The sequence below is a fragment of the Macaca mulatta genome, chromosome 12, assembly GCF_049350105.2.
Source record: "Macaca mulatta isolate MMU2019108-1 chromosome 12, T2T-MMU8v2.0, whole genome shotgun sequence".
Taxonomy (NCBI): domain Eukaryota; kingdom Metazoa; phylum Chordata; class Mammalia; order Primates; family Cercopithecidae; genus Macaca; species Macaca mulatta.
This window is the reverse complement of record NC_133417.1, coordinates 126,697,638-126,710,750: the sequence shown is the minus strand read 5'-3', so window position 1 is coordinate 126,710,750 and position 13,113 is coordinate 126,697,638. Positions and strand designations below refer to the sequence as shown.

At 40.6% G+C, this 13,113-nt stretch overlaps 1 protein-coding gene across 3 annotated transcripts in view; it reads left to right on the top strand.

Moving 5' to 3' along the window:
• The window catches only part of EPHA4 (EPH receptor A4), a 154,452-nt gene that overhangs the window by 113,033 nt on the left and 28,306 nt on the right, over positions 1-13,113 (top strand). For all 3 annotated transcript variants that reach the window (XM_077956430.1, NM_001260870.1, XM_077956431.1), the window contains 3 exon segments: positions 2,348-2,472; positions 3,595-3,754; positions 4,712-4,823. In XM_077956430.1, the coding sequence (XP_077812556.1) occupies positions 2,348-2,472; positions 3,595-3,754; positions 4,712-4,823 (397 nt within the window).

Sequence of the window (13,113 nt, the reverse complement as noted above, 5' to 3'; positions counted from 1 at the left end):
CCTCAGCCTAGCATTCTATTTTCATTCAGTCCTTCATTCTTGCTTGCATTTCTCTTTCAATATCTCCTTATTCTCCATTTTTATGGCAGCTGTGTCAAGGTACACTCTGTTAGTTTATTTTCACATGTATGCGTATCAGCTTCCCAAGCAGGGCTGCATTAGAAATACTCTATGAGTTAACATGATTATATTGCCAACTCCCTGCGTGAGATTTTTTGAGCACCTTTGTTGAGTCCATATTCCCTTTGAATGGTCACAGGAACACTGCTGCTCAAACTTCTAAAATAGAAATCAAGCTCATTTCCCATATGCAGCAGTTTAATGATAACCCAACCAGAGAGAAGCTGTCTTAGTTCATCAGTACATTCCAAGGGCAGGCAGGCAATTCGTTCCCAAGGAATCTGTCGATTATCAGGATCTGACCCAGACCGTTTCTGAGAAAAAGTTCATTTTATAATTTTATGATTTTTCTCCCTCCCACTTTCTTTCTGGTGACCTCACTTTTCTGTTTCATTTCTCAATCCTGAACATGAGAGTTTAAAGAGCGCCTTTTGTGGAGTGTATGCTACAGTGGTCTGTTAGGCAATGTATTTATTACCTGGAGTGAAATGACTTTCCAGAGCCAGGCAGTTTTCTTAGCCTCCTTGCTACCTCTATATTTTTCAGAGTCACTTTTTGCATTTTGTTGGACAATGGCTTTGTGTCAGCCAGGAAAGAAAGAGAAAACGTGAGCGTGTGTGTATGTGTGTGTGTGTGCCTGTGTGTGTGTTGGGACAAGGGAGCCTTAATGAATGTAATGAGCACATTTCCGTTGTTCATTTTCCTCAGATGTTCAGTGGCTTCCATATGTCTGCCGCGTGCAGCTTTGTTCACTGGGTTTGGTATTACTAACCTTGGGATTGCCTTTGATGGAGGACATGTGTATCTACTGTATCTTTCTCTTGTGTTTTTGCCTGAGATGCAATCTGGAATAGCTTTGGGACTGAGAGAGAAGAAAAAAAAAATAGGGGTGTGTGTGTGTGTGTATGTGTGTGTGTGCATGTGTGCGTGTATGCCTGTTACCAGCCTAGTAGAGATCCCAGGCTGTCAAATAATCCCCTCCAGAAGACAGTCTCTACTGTACTGGATTCAGCTGGAAAACTCCCTTGTTTGACTATGGTGCATCTGCTTGGTTTCCCTGCCATCAGTACACCCGTCAGACATGCTCAAGCAGGTTTGAAGCTTTTCCCATACCATTTTCAGTGACAATGTATTTTACTTTTTATCTTTGTTCTTTGGAGTTAGGGGTTGGCAGTCATACGCATGTATTGTAAAAGGGCAGGAGGATGACCCAGCACTAATTTATTCTTCCTCAGTGGCCAGTTTTTGACATTTGTTTCCCCAGTTTGGGAACAAAAGAATATATACATTGGAGTTAGGGAGCTCTCTAATCTCTGGCTCTCCAGGGCAGCTTTGTTAGATAAGATTAAGGATTTCGTGAATGCTTTCCCTTCTCCCTGGAGATTGCGCATGGGTACCAGCCATTGTCGGTGTCAGCAGAGCCTGATAACGGCTGGCTGGAGATGCGACCACCACAGTGGAGAAGTGAGCATCAGGCAGCCTGGGTGTATGAATCTCAAGTGGGCCCTCCTTCCACCCCATAACACACCCGCTAGAGGGCTGCCTTTGTGTCCTTCGCAGTGGAAAGAGCAGGCAAAGGCAACATGTCAGCTCTCATAAAATAGCTGCAAAATGCCACGTGTGTTCAGAGAGACCAACACTGCTTGATTTGTATTCATTATTTACATGGTTGCGTTCAGACTGAACTCTTACTGTAATTAAGCAGTACTTTTATTTATATTGGAAAGTATGTAAATTGTTTGCCCTTTGGCATTCCCTACAATACTTATGGAAGACTTGTACATTCTCTTGCTCATATGAAATTAAAGTCCAGTAAGATGGCACTCATAATACTGGGAGGTAGGATTAGATGTAGCTTTACCGAGCTTAAAATGAGGTCTTCCAAAGGCTGTCATGGCTTACAAAAGGTTAAAAACAAGACAGCCTTCTCTGTAGCTACAGCCTTTTATGAGAAATGTCTCTACATGCTGTGGAAATGGTACTACAAGCCTATGAGCCCACCAGGCTTTTACTTCAGAGATTCTCTTTTTAAGACAAACACATACAAAAATATACTGGAGAGAAGGATAAAAATGGTATGATTTTATACTGAAGAGTAAAATGATCAAGGGGAAGACAAGACAATCTTTCACACTTTTCTTAAATAACATGAAATTATTTCTGGATACCACCAAAACCATTTCTTTTCCTAAAGAAAATGTCCTTTGTCTTTTGTTTTTTCTAACAGCACCATCATCCATTGCTTTGGTCCAGGCTAAAGAAGTCACAAGATACAGTGTGGCACTGGCTTGGTTGGAACCAGATCGGCCCAATGGTGTAATCCTGGAATACGAAGTCAAGTATTATGAGAAGGTATTACTTGAGTGAACAATACTCCTTCCTTCTTTCCTTCCTTCCTTCCTTCCCTCCCTCCCTCCCTCCCTTCCTTCATTCCTTCTTTGTTTCCTTCTTTCCTTCTTTCCTTTCTCCCTCCCTCCCTCCTTCTTTTCTTCCTTCTTTCCTCAACTCCTTCCCATCCTCCTTTGCTCCCTCCCTTCTGTTTAAGTGTTAGCCAGTTGTAAGTCATGGAATACCAGTGAATCCCCGATCAAATGCATTTTGCTTCCCAATTAAGTATGATTATGAAATTTATCATTTACTTAGTTATACTGAAAAGCAGAAAATAACAATAATAATAATAATACATTGTATTGTAATATAACTATATCTTTACTATCTAGTAATGGAAATCAAGATAGCTAAGAAGTTCTAATCTATGAACCTTATATCAGGGAGAGTGACTCAGTTGAAATAATGATCTGTTTAAGTAGATCACTGCTATCCAGAATAAAGATGTGGGTTTTGATGACTTTTAATAGAAAGTCAGGGAAGGAAAATCACATTCTTCAGCCTCTTAAAGTTATAGAAAGGCATTATTTTTACAAATAACTTGTCTCTCTTAAAGGATAGAATTTTGAAGAGAGCTATTTGCATTCGAGGTTATCTAGAAAATGAACAATTGTCTTCTTTTTCTTTTTAAAGATAATCACTTATTGGCTTTCTTATTAAAAGTAGAAAAGGGACAGGATTTTTCCATTGAAACCATGTTACAACACATTTTACATTTTCTAGACAGAAAATAGAAAAAGACAAGGGACCTTCTCACAGTTATTTCTTTTAAATTGCTGGGTGTGGAGTTAGAAAAGCCACCAACCATCATTTAATGTTCCTTTCAAAAAAAAAAAGAGTAGGAGGAAAGATCTGGATATGGTCAGCGTCAATAACAGTCATACCTGAATTCCGCATTTCTTTCAACAAGTAAGAAGTAACAATAGTACTTATAACATCCAAGAGAATATAGGCTCCAGAGAGTTTATTCATCTCCATTTGCTTTCAGCTTCTGAGTCGACTGGCTTGACTCCTTTAATATTGCACCTAGAGTAAGTAGGAGATTTATTTTGCTACCTTCCCCAATTTTATCTTCCCATGATGTAGGATCAGAATGAGCGAAGCTATCGTATAGTTCGGACAGCTGCCAGGAACACAGATATCAAAGGCCTGAACCCTCTCACTTCCTATGTTTTCCACGTGCGAGCCAGGACAGCAGCTGGCTATGGAGACTTCAGTGAGCCCTTGGAGGTCACAACCAACACAGGTAACAAGGACCACCCGGACTCAGTCAATTCTGAGGCTATTTTTATAATACAGGTGAATCCCATTACAGTGAAATCTAAGGACTTGTCTATATTTTTTTGTTAGGCAAACATTTTGCTGCAATGAACATGGCTTGAAATAAGTTAGCCAATGTCTGTAACTTAGAAAACTTCATGTGATTTAGAGAAAGGCATTTTCAAAGTACTATCTGATTTGTCTTTTCCTATGAATGAAAAATGTTGCCTATTTTTCTCTTGTTTTGAGCCTTCTATAAACCATGAAAAATGGGATTACTAAACTGACAAATTGAGGGTTGCATAGCTACCCAACATTAATATAGGGAATTTTCTCCCTGAGACAATTAAAGACGGCACCACAAATATTTTTCCCTACTTATTTCTAAGAATCATTTAAATCAAGTCAGATAAGCTTTTTTTTTTTAAAGACCCTTTGAACAAACATATCAAATCTTTAAACATTGTGAGTTGGATTGACTGGTTGACTAAATTTAAAGTGCTTAAGAGGGGCGTACCCGTGAACAAGCAGTTGGTGTAAGATACCTCCATCCCCAGTAATTAATGAACCCAAATTGGACGTATTTGATAAAAAGATGATAGGGCAGAATTTTTGACTTCAAGAAAGAAACTTTGTTCACAAATTATTAAATAAGAATAAAAAGCAGAAGAGAAAGTAGAGTTGAATCTGAAAGGGATTGACATCTTTTGAAATTATCCAGCAAGGGTACAAGGAGGAAGTGGCTTTTGAACTAGGCAAAAAGAGGCAGGTTTTTGATAGCTCTGGGGGAAGGAGGTACATTCAAAACTGCTGCCCTTTCTGAAATGTTCAAGTGTCTTTCTCTCTCCAAGTGGCTTCAGAACATTGAAAACTGTGACCCATTCAGAAGTTCTGCCTCCTAAGACTTTCCCAAAGGTGACCCTTATGTAATTGTCATTCCCAGTGCCTTCCCGGATCATTGGAGATGGGGCCAACTCCACAGTCCTTCTGGTCTCTGTCTCAGGCAGTGTGGTGCTGGTGGTAATTCTCATTGCAGCTTTTGTCATCAGCCGGAGGTAAGCACTGAAGCCGCTCACTGTGCAGCCCCCCCACCTTCCCAGTATTTATGATGGTTTTTTTTCTCCTCCACACAAAGCTAAGGCTTTTGATTGCATCATAAACATGACATCTGCATCCCAAGCTTCCTCCTTGTTGCTTTGATCTTCCCACACCCCCACTAAAGCTGCTAGCTGTACCCTGGTGGCAGGCTGAGAGGTCCGGAAGGACCCAGCTAATTGTAGGAAACAAAGCTGAAGAGCAAGCCAGTGGGAGATTTCTAGATACTTTAAGCTGCCAGGTGTTACGTTTATCCCTCTCTTAAGCCTGGACTCACTGCCAAAGGCAAGAAAAAGCCCTATAAAACTTGGGCCCCAAAATTGAGCTCTGTCATTTGCCAGCTACTACTACGTAAACCTTTTTGAGTATTTCTATTCTGTAAAATAGAGATAATTATTATCTGCCTCAAAGGGTTATTGACAGTAGAATTTTGATATGCAAAATAGATAATACAGCACACAGGAGGTGCTTCAACATGATTTTGGTTAACAGTAATGGTCACTAAAGCAAAGAAATGGGTACTGCACATTCAGTCTTCCCCCAGGAAAGGCCGTCAGCATTTCCAGAGAATCAATGGATTTCCAGAGATTATCCCTTGAGCAAATCATGGGCATGACATTGCTCTTGGAAATGAACCTAAACCATCTGAGTCCTTATCGCCTAAGTACTTACAATCTGACTTGTTACTTAAAAAATAATCTAAAAAGGAGACAGAAATAGCAACAGATTAGCAGCATCTTCTTTTGAACCAGTTTTTCTTACTCTTTCGTCTCCATTTACTTACTCCTGTCGCCTGCCTAGAGGCTCCAGAGGAGGGGTCGTTGATGTGTGCCACGCACCTGGGCCTTCTCTGTCTTTTATGTGTAAGAATCTGCCTCTTCCCTGATCTGCATCCCCATATACCATCAACTGTTTCACAAGATAGGGCTGTTGGTGAAAAAAAAGGGCTAAACCTGGGGATGTCAAAAGCATCCTCTTAAACGTAAAGCTTTTCATTTTCTAGAAGAGGGAAGTAGTCCTAGGAAAGAAGTAATTCTTGCCCAAGGTCGTCACATTGCCATAGTGGTAGTCTGAGCTACTACTGGCCCCACCAGTAGCTGTACTTGGCTCTCAGGCCAGTATCTGTTGCATTATCCCTCTCTGCCTACTGATGATCTCACCAATGTCATAGCAATGCCTTTGGCTATTTCCACTGGCCTGGGCAAGCCACTATGCTTTTACTTTCCTCTGATATACATTATAATTAGAGTGATGACCATATAATCTAGTTTGCCTGGATAGTCCCAGTTGGTGCTTGTATTTCTTTTCTTTTATTATTATTATTTTTTTTTCTGAGACAGAGTCTTGCTCTGTCGCCCAGGCTGGAAGTGCAGTGGCATGATCTTGGGTCACTGCAACTTCTGCCTCCTGGGTTCAATCAATTCTTCTGTCTCACCCTCCTGAGTACCTGGAATTACAAGCACCTGCCACCACACCTGGCAGCTAATTTTTGTATTTTTAGTAGAGACAGGGTTTCACCATGTTGGCCATGTTGGTCTCAAACTCCTGACCTCAAGTGATCTGCCTGCCTCAGCCTCCCAAAGTGCTAGAATTACAGGCATAAGCCACGGTGCGTGGCTATGTATTTCTTAATATCATGCCCCCACCCTCACTCTCCAAAGTGTCCTGGTATACAGGGGCCAATTATGTTCACTCTAATATAACACAGTATAGAACAACACATTCTGTACAGGCATCTATTTTACATTGTGTTCATTGCTTTTGATGCAAAATCTATGTTGGATTAGAGTGATGAGTCAAATCTTGAGATGTTAAATCCACAATAAATTCTCATTTCTGTTTCTTTAATATACACACATACAAAAACATATAGACACTGGCATGCCTACTATATTCTAAACAGCAGTATATCTTGGCCTTCAGAAACTTAAGGTTGACCTGCATAGAATTTGAATTCCCACTGTTCTTTCCTTCCCTGGTATTTGATTTTGAAAGCCAATCAAGATGGCCCTCTTTCTTGTACATTGCCATTTAGTTTTGTATATGTACACATGCTGTGCATATAACCACCGGGAAATGTATGTATTAGTATATATCCATCTGATGGTGGGAAGCAAGGAGCATGTCGGGGAGTGTATAGGAATTACATGTGCTTTTTTTATTTTATACTTACATATTTCTGTGTCTGAAATTTTCACAGTATCCAGAAATAATCTTTGTTATTAGAAAATAAAGATGTTTAATGGTTTAAAAACAGATACAATTCATTAAATACCTCCACTTCTAAAAATATTTGATAAAAATTCAGCACCATAGGATGCTCAGAGCACTTCTCTGCAGAAAGTAGGTATTGACCTTGTGTCTTGACCATCTCTTTGACTTAACTGGAAACATTCTCTAGTTGTAGTCCAGCTTTGCTTTACATTTACTTTGCTTTTTTGTTTTTTGGTATAAGTGGCCCTAAGTACAGCAGTCAAACTGGAGTAATGAGAAATAAGTTACCTCATTATGAGTTCCCTTTGGATGTTCTATCTACTTAAAACATTGGCTTTGATGAAAAGAAAGGAAAAACACGTGAACATGTAATCGGGGAGACAAGTTTATTAAAAGCCATGACTACGGAAAATAGCATCCTTAAGCCTGATGACTTAATTTCTTCTCTGCCTTTATTGATCACTTTATTACATAAGGTAGGATTGATAGCAGGATGCATCGGATTTCCAATTATGAGTCCCCACCTTAGAGAACTGAGCCTGTCGAGTTACCTAGCGATGATTCCTGTCCCTTCTCCCCCATTAAAAAAAAATGTCACTTCCCAAGGCTGATAAACAGTGCTTGGTGATTGGTCCTCAATGGATCACTTTTTAGAAAATGAAATGTCAACCCCTTGCCCTCATATTGATTCTTCTTTAGTGTCGGCCGTAAAGCTGTCATGGGAAAGGCCGCCTGGAGCCAGGTAGCTGACAGGTTTGCAGTGGCTCATGCACAGTCAGCCAATTCTTCTCCTCACGCAGGTTGTCTGCTGTGTTATCTTGGACTATAAATGTTTAAATGGGACAAGAACAGGTGAACAGAGAGGAGACAGGTAGTGGGGACGAAAGCCTGGCCCAGGCTTTTCGTGAGAGGACAAATGAAAGGTAGTACATGGTACTGGCGAAATAATCTTGCCAGACTTCAGCCAGTAGTATGAGAAAGCAAAAGATTAAGCACCCTAGCCTATAAAATCTGAGTCATGTCCTTTAACGATGGGGCTGCTTTGTGCTTCTTAGAATCACCGGAAAGGATGCTACAGACAGATCTGTTGCGGGGTCCTCTTGAAGTGACTCCCATTCTGCTGATGGCATGCAAGATTTCTAAGGAAGTCGATGGACAGAAACTCACGTAGTGAGAAAAGTTTCAATCCTTCTGATGACCTCAGAGAGAAAATCGGCTTGGTGCTCGTTTGTCATTTAAGAAAGAGGAAGCAGCCTCAGGCCCACAGTTGATATCCTGCAGGATTTTTTTTATAGCAATTGTTTCATTTATTTCACTGTACATGTTCAGCCTAGAGAAGCCTGAGCCTAAGGCAAGCCAGAATAATCTACGCTTTTTTCAGTGAGATCTACTTTTTTCTTTTGGCCAACTGGAACATGTAAGCATTTAGGGATTGCGGTGAAAGAATCAAACTACTAAATTTATGAAATACCTAAAATGAGATGTTATACTAAGCACATTGATTTAGCTATATTGTATATTTTTACCACCCACATTTATGTTAAGCAACTTAATTTTATATTTTCTGTAGGCATCTTTTTGATCTGTGTCTTTCTCATCACTCAAGATATAATTTCAGAATTCTTTCAGCTTTCCAGAGCACATAATTGTACTTGTTATCTAGGTTATTTTAAGACACAACCCTTCTTGTACCTATGTGATGCTGTCCCTATAAATTTTATTTCAAACCACAAACAAATCTCTATTTGTACATTCTCTAGCAGCAAGTCACCATTTTCACATTTATATATTTATATATTTGTGATCTCCACAACATAACCACTTTTCTATATTGTTTTTTTAAAGTGATCTTTAAAAGGACTGTTAACAATGACATCCTAAAATACAAATATAAGGTTGTAACCTCCAGGACTAATGACTGAATCTATGTTAAATTTCTCTGATACCCTCTTCCCTTTTATAGTAATGATTTCATCAAGTTATCTTCAAAAGCATCACAAACTAGTATTAATTCAGATTGTTTTAGGGTAGTGTTTTTTCCAAAACAGTATTACAGTATTTATTTATTTATTAGACAGTCTCACTCTGTTACCCAGGCTGGCGTGCAATAGCGCAATCTCAGCTCACTGCGACCTCTGCCTCATGGGTTCAAGTGATTCTCATGCCTCAGCCTCACGAGTAGCTGGGATTACAGGCATGTACTACCACACCCAGCTAATTTTTGTATTTGTAGTAGAGACGGGGTTTCACCATGTTGGCCAGGCTGGTCTCGAACCCCTGACCTCAGATGATCTGCCCACCTCGGCCTCCCAAAGTGCTGGGATTACAGGCGTGAGCCACCACACCTGGCCCCAAAGCAGTATTTTATTATTCAGATGCGAAAAAACAATTTTAAGAAAGGACTAGAATACAAGAACAGCCCCTATTTCTTAAAGGACAACTTGGTAGTGAGGGAAAGTCTTACTGATAACCAGACACATGCTGTTTTTATGCTAACCTTCTAATGATTGCTAGTGACACTGGGTTTCCATTTATGTTAGGGTTATAAAGTACCCGCTTTACCTGGATAAGGAAAAAGAAGTGAATTGATTTTAAGAAAAAACTGAAGTGGTTATGACAACATTTATTTATGTATTAGGTACTGGAGGCCTAAAGAGATTAAACAAATAAGCGAAGGTCACATGGCGAGTTAGTTGCTGATCAGGACAGGAATTCAGCTCTCGTAACTTCCAATACTGGGATAGATATATTATTTTAATATCTTCTTGACTGACAAAGTTGACCTACATAAAAACACTGACATTGGCACTTCTATGGAACCAAAGCTTCAAGAGTCTGCTAGTGATGTTGGTAAGATTTGTAATCTGTGAATTAATGTGCAAGTCTATTACACAATATAAAGTCAGAGTTTACAAGTTAATTTTCTCCTCCTATTGAAGGTTAAGGTTTTCCACTTCGGAGCTAAGAGTTCACGTAATGCTAAAAGCGTTATCGTTCAGCCTGTGCTACCACACCCGGCTAATTTTTGTATTTTTAGTAGAGATGGGGTTTCACCGTGTTGGCCAGGCTGGTCGCGAACCCCTGACCTCAGGTGGTATGCCTGGGCCCTAATTTCCTTCCCTGGAGTATTATGATCATGTGAAAATGAAAACACTTAAGTGTTGGCCTAATTCAGCTCTGAGGAAGTCATGTAAATGCACACAACTGGGGGTAGATGATACCTTGGGATCATTTCTAAACAACTTGTGTGCAACCATTTCAACATGCTCCTCGTGAACAGCATTTAGACATCATTTGGTGCAAGAACAATGACAGCTTAAAGAAGGGGAAAAAGAAGAATGGCTTCTGTGAATCTTCATGGGTGATGCGGTTCCGTGCTGGAAAGGGACCTCCTGGAGCCATGCTAGTTACATTGCTTTATCTTTAATATGCACTTTAGCTGAATACATTACTTACCTTTTGCTAATTAGTTTTGGAACAGTGAACCACATCAGTCAAATCTGTCCACTTGACCAGAAAAGTTAGTAATTTAGTAAAAGCACGGTTTATGCTGGGCCCCTGCCTTGCTCCCCCTCTCTATTTTGTTTGCTTTATTGGATACTTAAGGTGCCAGGAACAGCACGTTGGTTGAGAGGACTCACGCTGTTCTGCAACAATGTCTGTTAATACCCTTATTACCGTGTCCCTTGGACTGCAGGAGGGCTTAGTTCACACTCTTTCAAAGTTTCACCTGCAGCGTGCGTCCTTTTCTCCAACTCCTGTGGCTGAAAGGGTCCATGTTTCCTTCTGGAGCATTTGCTAATAAAACACTCCACTCCTTCCCAATTTTAATCAGCTTGTCCACGTCTCTATAATTAGAAAACCTTCAACAAAGTTTTCCTGCTGCCATTCAGGTGATCAGCCTCTGATGTCAGTTTCGAGTTAGGACTTCAGGCAGTGCGGCTTCCTGCAGGCTGGCCGCCCCAATGGGGAACTTCAAGGGGCTTCCTTTCATGGGATGATAATGGGCCACATTGTCCTACTCTGAGCCAAGGCAAAAGGGCCATCAGGTGTTAAAGGTAGAACAGGACACAGGCATTTTCGTTTTCCAGATATTTTTAAAAAGCAAACAGACTACTGTTAGCCTTTGAACAGTAATCCTTGTTTTTTTTTTTTCCAGCCATTTCCTGCAGTCTTAAGGTTCCTCTCCTCCAAATAACACTCCACGTAAAAAATTCTCGGTTAAAAACACACCTTCACCACTAATTTAATTCCTTCTTCTATGTTTAGAAGTCTGAGGAAGGGATGGGTGTGTCAACCTTATAATTAATGACCCCTGTCATTTTGTGTTTCCTCTGGCTTTGCACATATTTAATGAATGTGCTTGATGTAAGACAGATAAACACTTTCCCGGGCAGCTTCAGGCCATGGTTTTCTATGGTATATGCCAGGCTTTTGTTTCATTAACAATTTTAAGTTGGTACCAAAGCTTTCTCATTCTGAGCATTTTTTTTTCCTTCTTCAAAGGAAAGAAATTCAAATCAGTATTCGAAATCTTAAGTGGTTTAAAAGATATACTTGTAATTTTAGATAATGCTTTTAGGAGCTCTGATAAGACAAAATCCTTCAGGCTGGCAAGACCCTATCACACCCTTGGGACCAATCTATGGCATTTTCCCGACATAAAATGTTATTTTAGTAGTCCCTGACCTCACACTCTTACATTTCCTTTAAAAGAAGGGAAAGGACGGGGGTGGAGGGAGGGGAAGAAGATTGGAGGAGACTTCATCTTTTATAGAAAGTTGTTTGGCTTCAGGGTATTTAAACCTGTTTAGTTACTTCGATGAAGCAATGGATTTTAAGAGCAGTTGAATTCATTTTAAGTGAATGTACTGATATAAAACGTAACACTACTTATAATTAACTCTCACTAGGTATCCTTACGTAACTAGTTTCCAGTAAGAGAGGCCCTGTGAAGTCGTGGGCTGGATCAGGGTTTCCACAAAGTCCTGTACTTGCTGGGAGAACACGTGGTGATCCTCTTGCTCCCCACCCCCTACCCCACCCAGCTCCATATCCTCATCCACAGGGAAACTGAGCGTGTGTCTGTCTGCCTGGTTGCTTTCATAGGGTTGTCATGAAGATGCAATTAAATAATAGACTCTGGCTGGGTGCGGTGGTTCATGCCTATAATCCCAGCACTTTGGGAGGCCTCTGTGAGCAGATCACTTGAGGTCAAGAGTTTGAGACGAGCTTGGCCAACGTGGTGAAACCCCGTCTCTACTAAAAATACAAAATTAGCCGAGTGTGGTGGCGGGTGCCTATAATCCCAGCTACTCAGGAGGCTGAGGCAGGAGAAGCGCTTGAGCCCTAGAGGTGGAGCTTGCAGTGAGCTGAGATCATGCCACTGTACTTCAGCCTGAGCAACAGAGTGACACTCCGTCTCAAAAAATAAAAAATAAATAAATAAAAACAATAGACCCTTTGAAAAGTTAAATGCAAAGGAAAATGCAAGCTTATGATTTGGGACTGAAATACCGTACTTCACAGTTAGCTGTCGTCACTGGAGTCTCTGTTTTGCTAAGTTGGTTCCTGCTTTGCAAACAGTTAGGGGAGGAGATAATACATGAGATGAAAGCACTTTTGAAAAGTTAAATGCAGTGTAAAAATGCAAGGTATTATTATTTGCCAGGGAATTATCCACACAGAGAAACATCTGTAGGCTCTGAGGGTCTGATTGCTGAGCTGGTTCCTGGGCTGCTGACAATTAGGAGAGGAATATGGGAGGGAAGCTTGGAGCATGTGACCAGGATCCGCTGCCTCTCTGGTTGCACTGCCTGGCTCCTTTAGGTTCTCTGTTGTTCTCTCTTTGTCATAATCATCTGCCTTTCTACCTATTCAAAGTTTAAGAGTTTGGGGTATAGGATTTTGACAGGATCACACTGCCAAGACAACGTGGCCTTGGGGGAGTTTTTCCTCATCTCAGACACTGTTTCTTTTTCTGTAAGAGTCTTGCCTTACCTTGTGTTTGAAGCTCTAAGAAAACCTAAGATATAA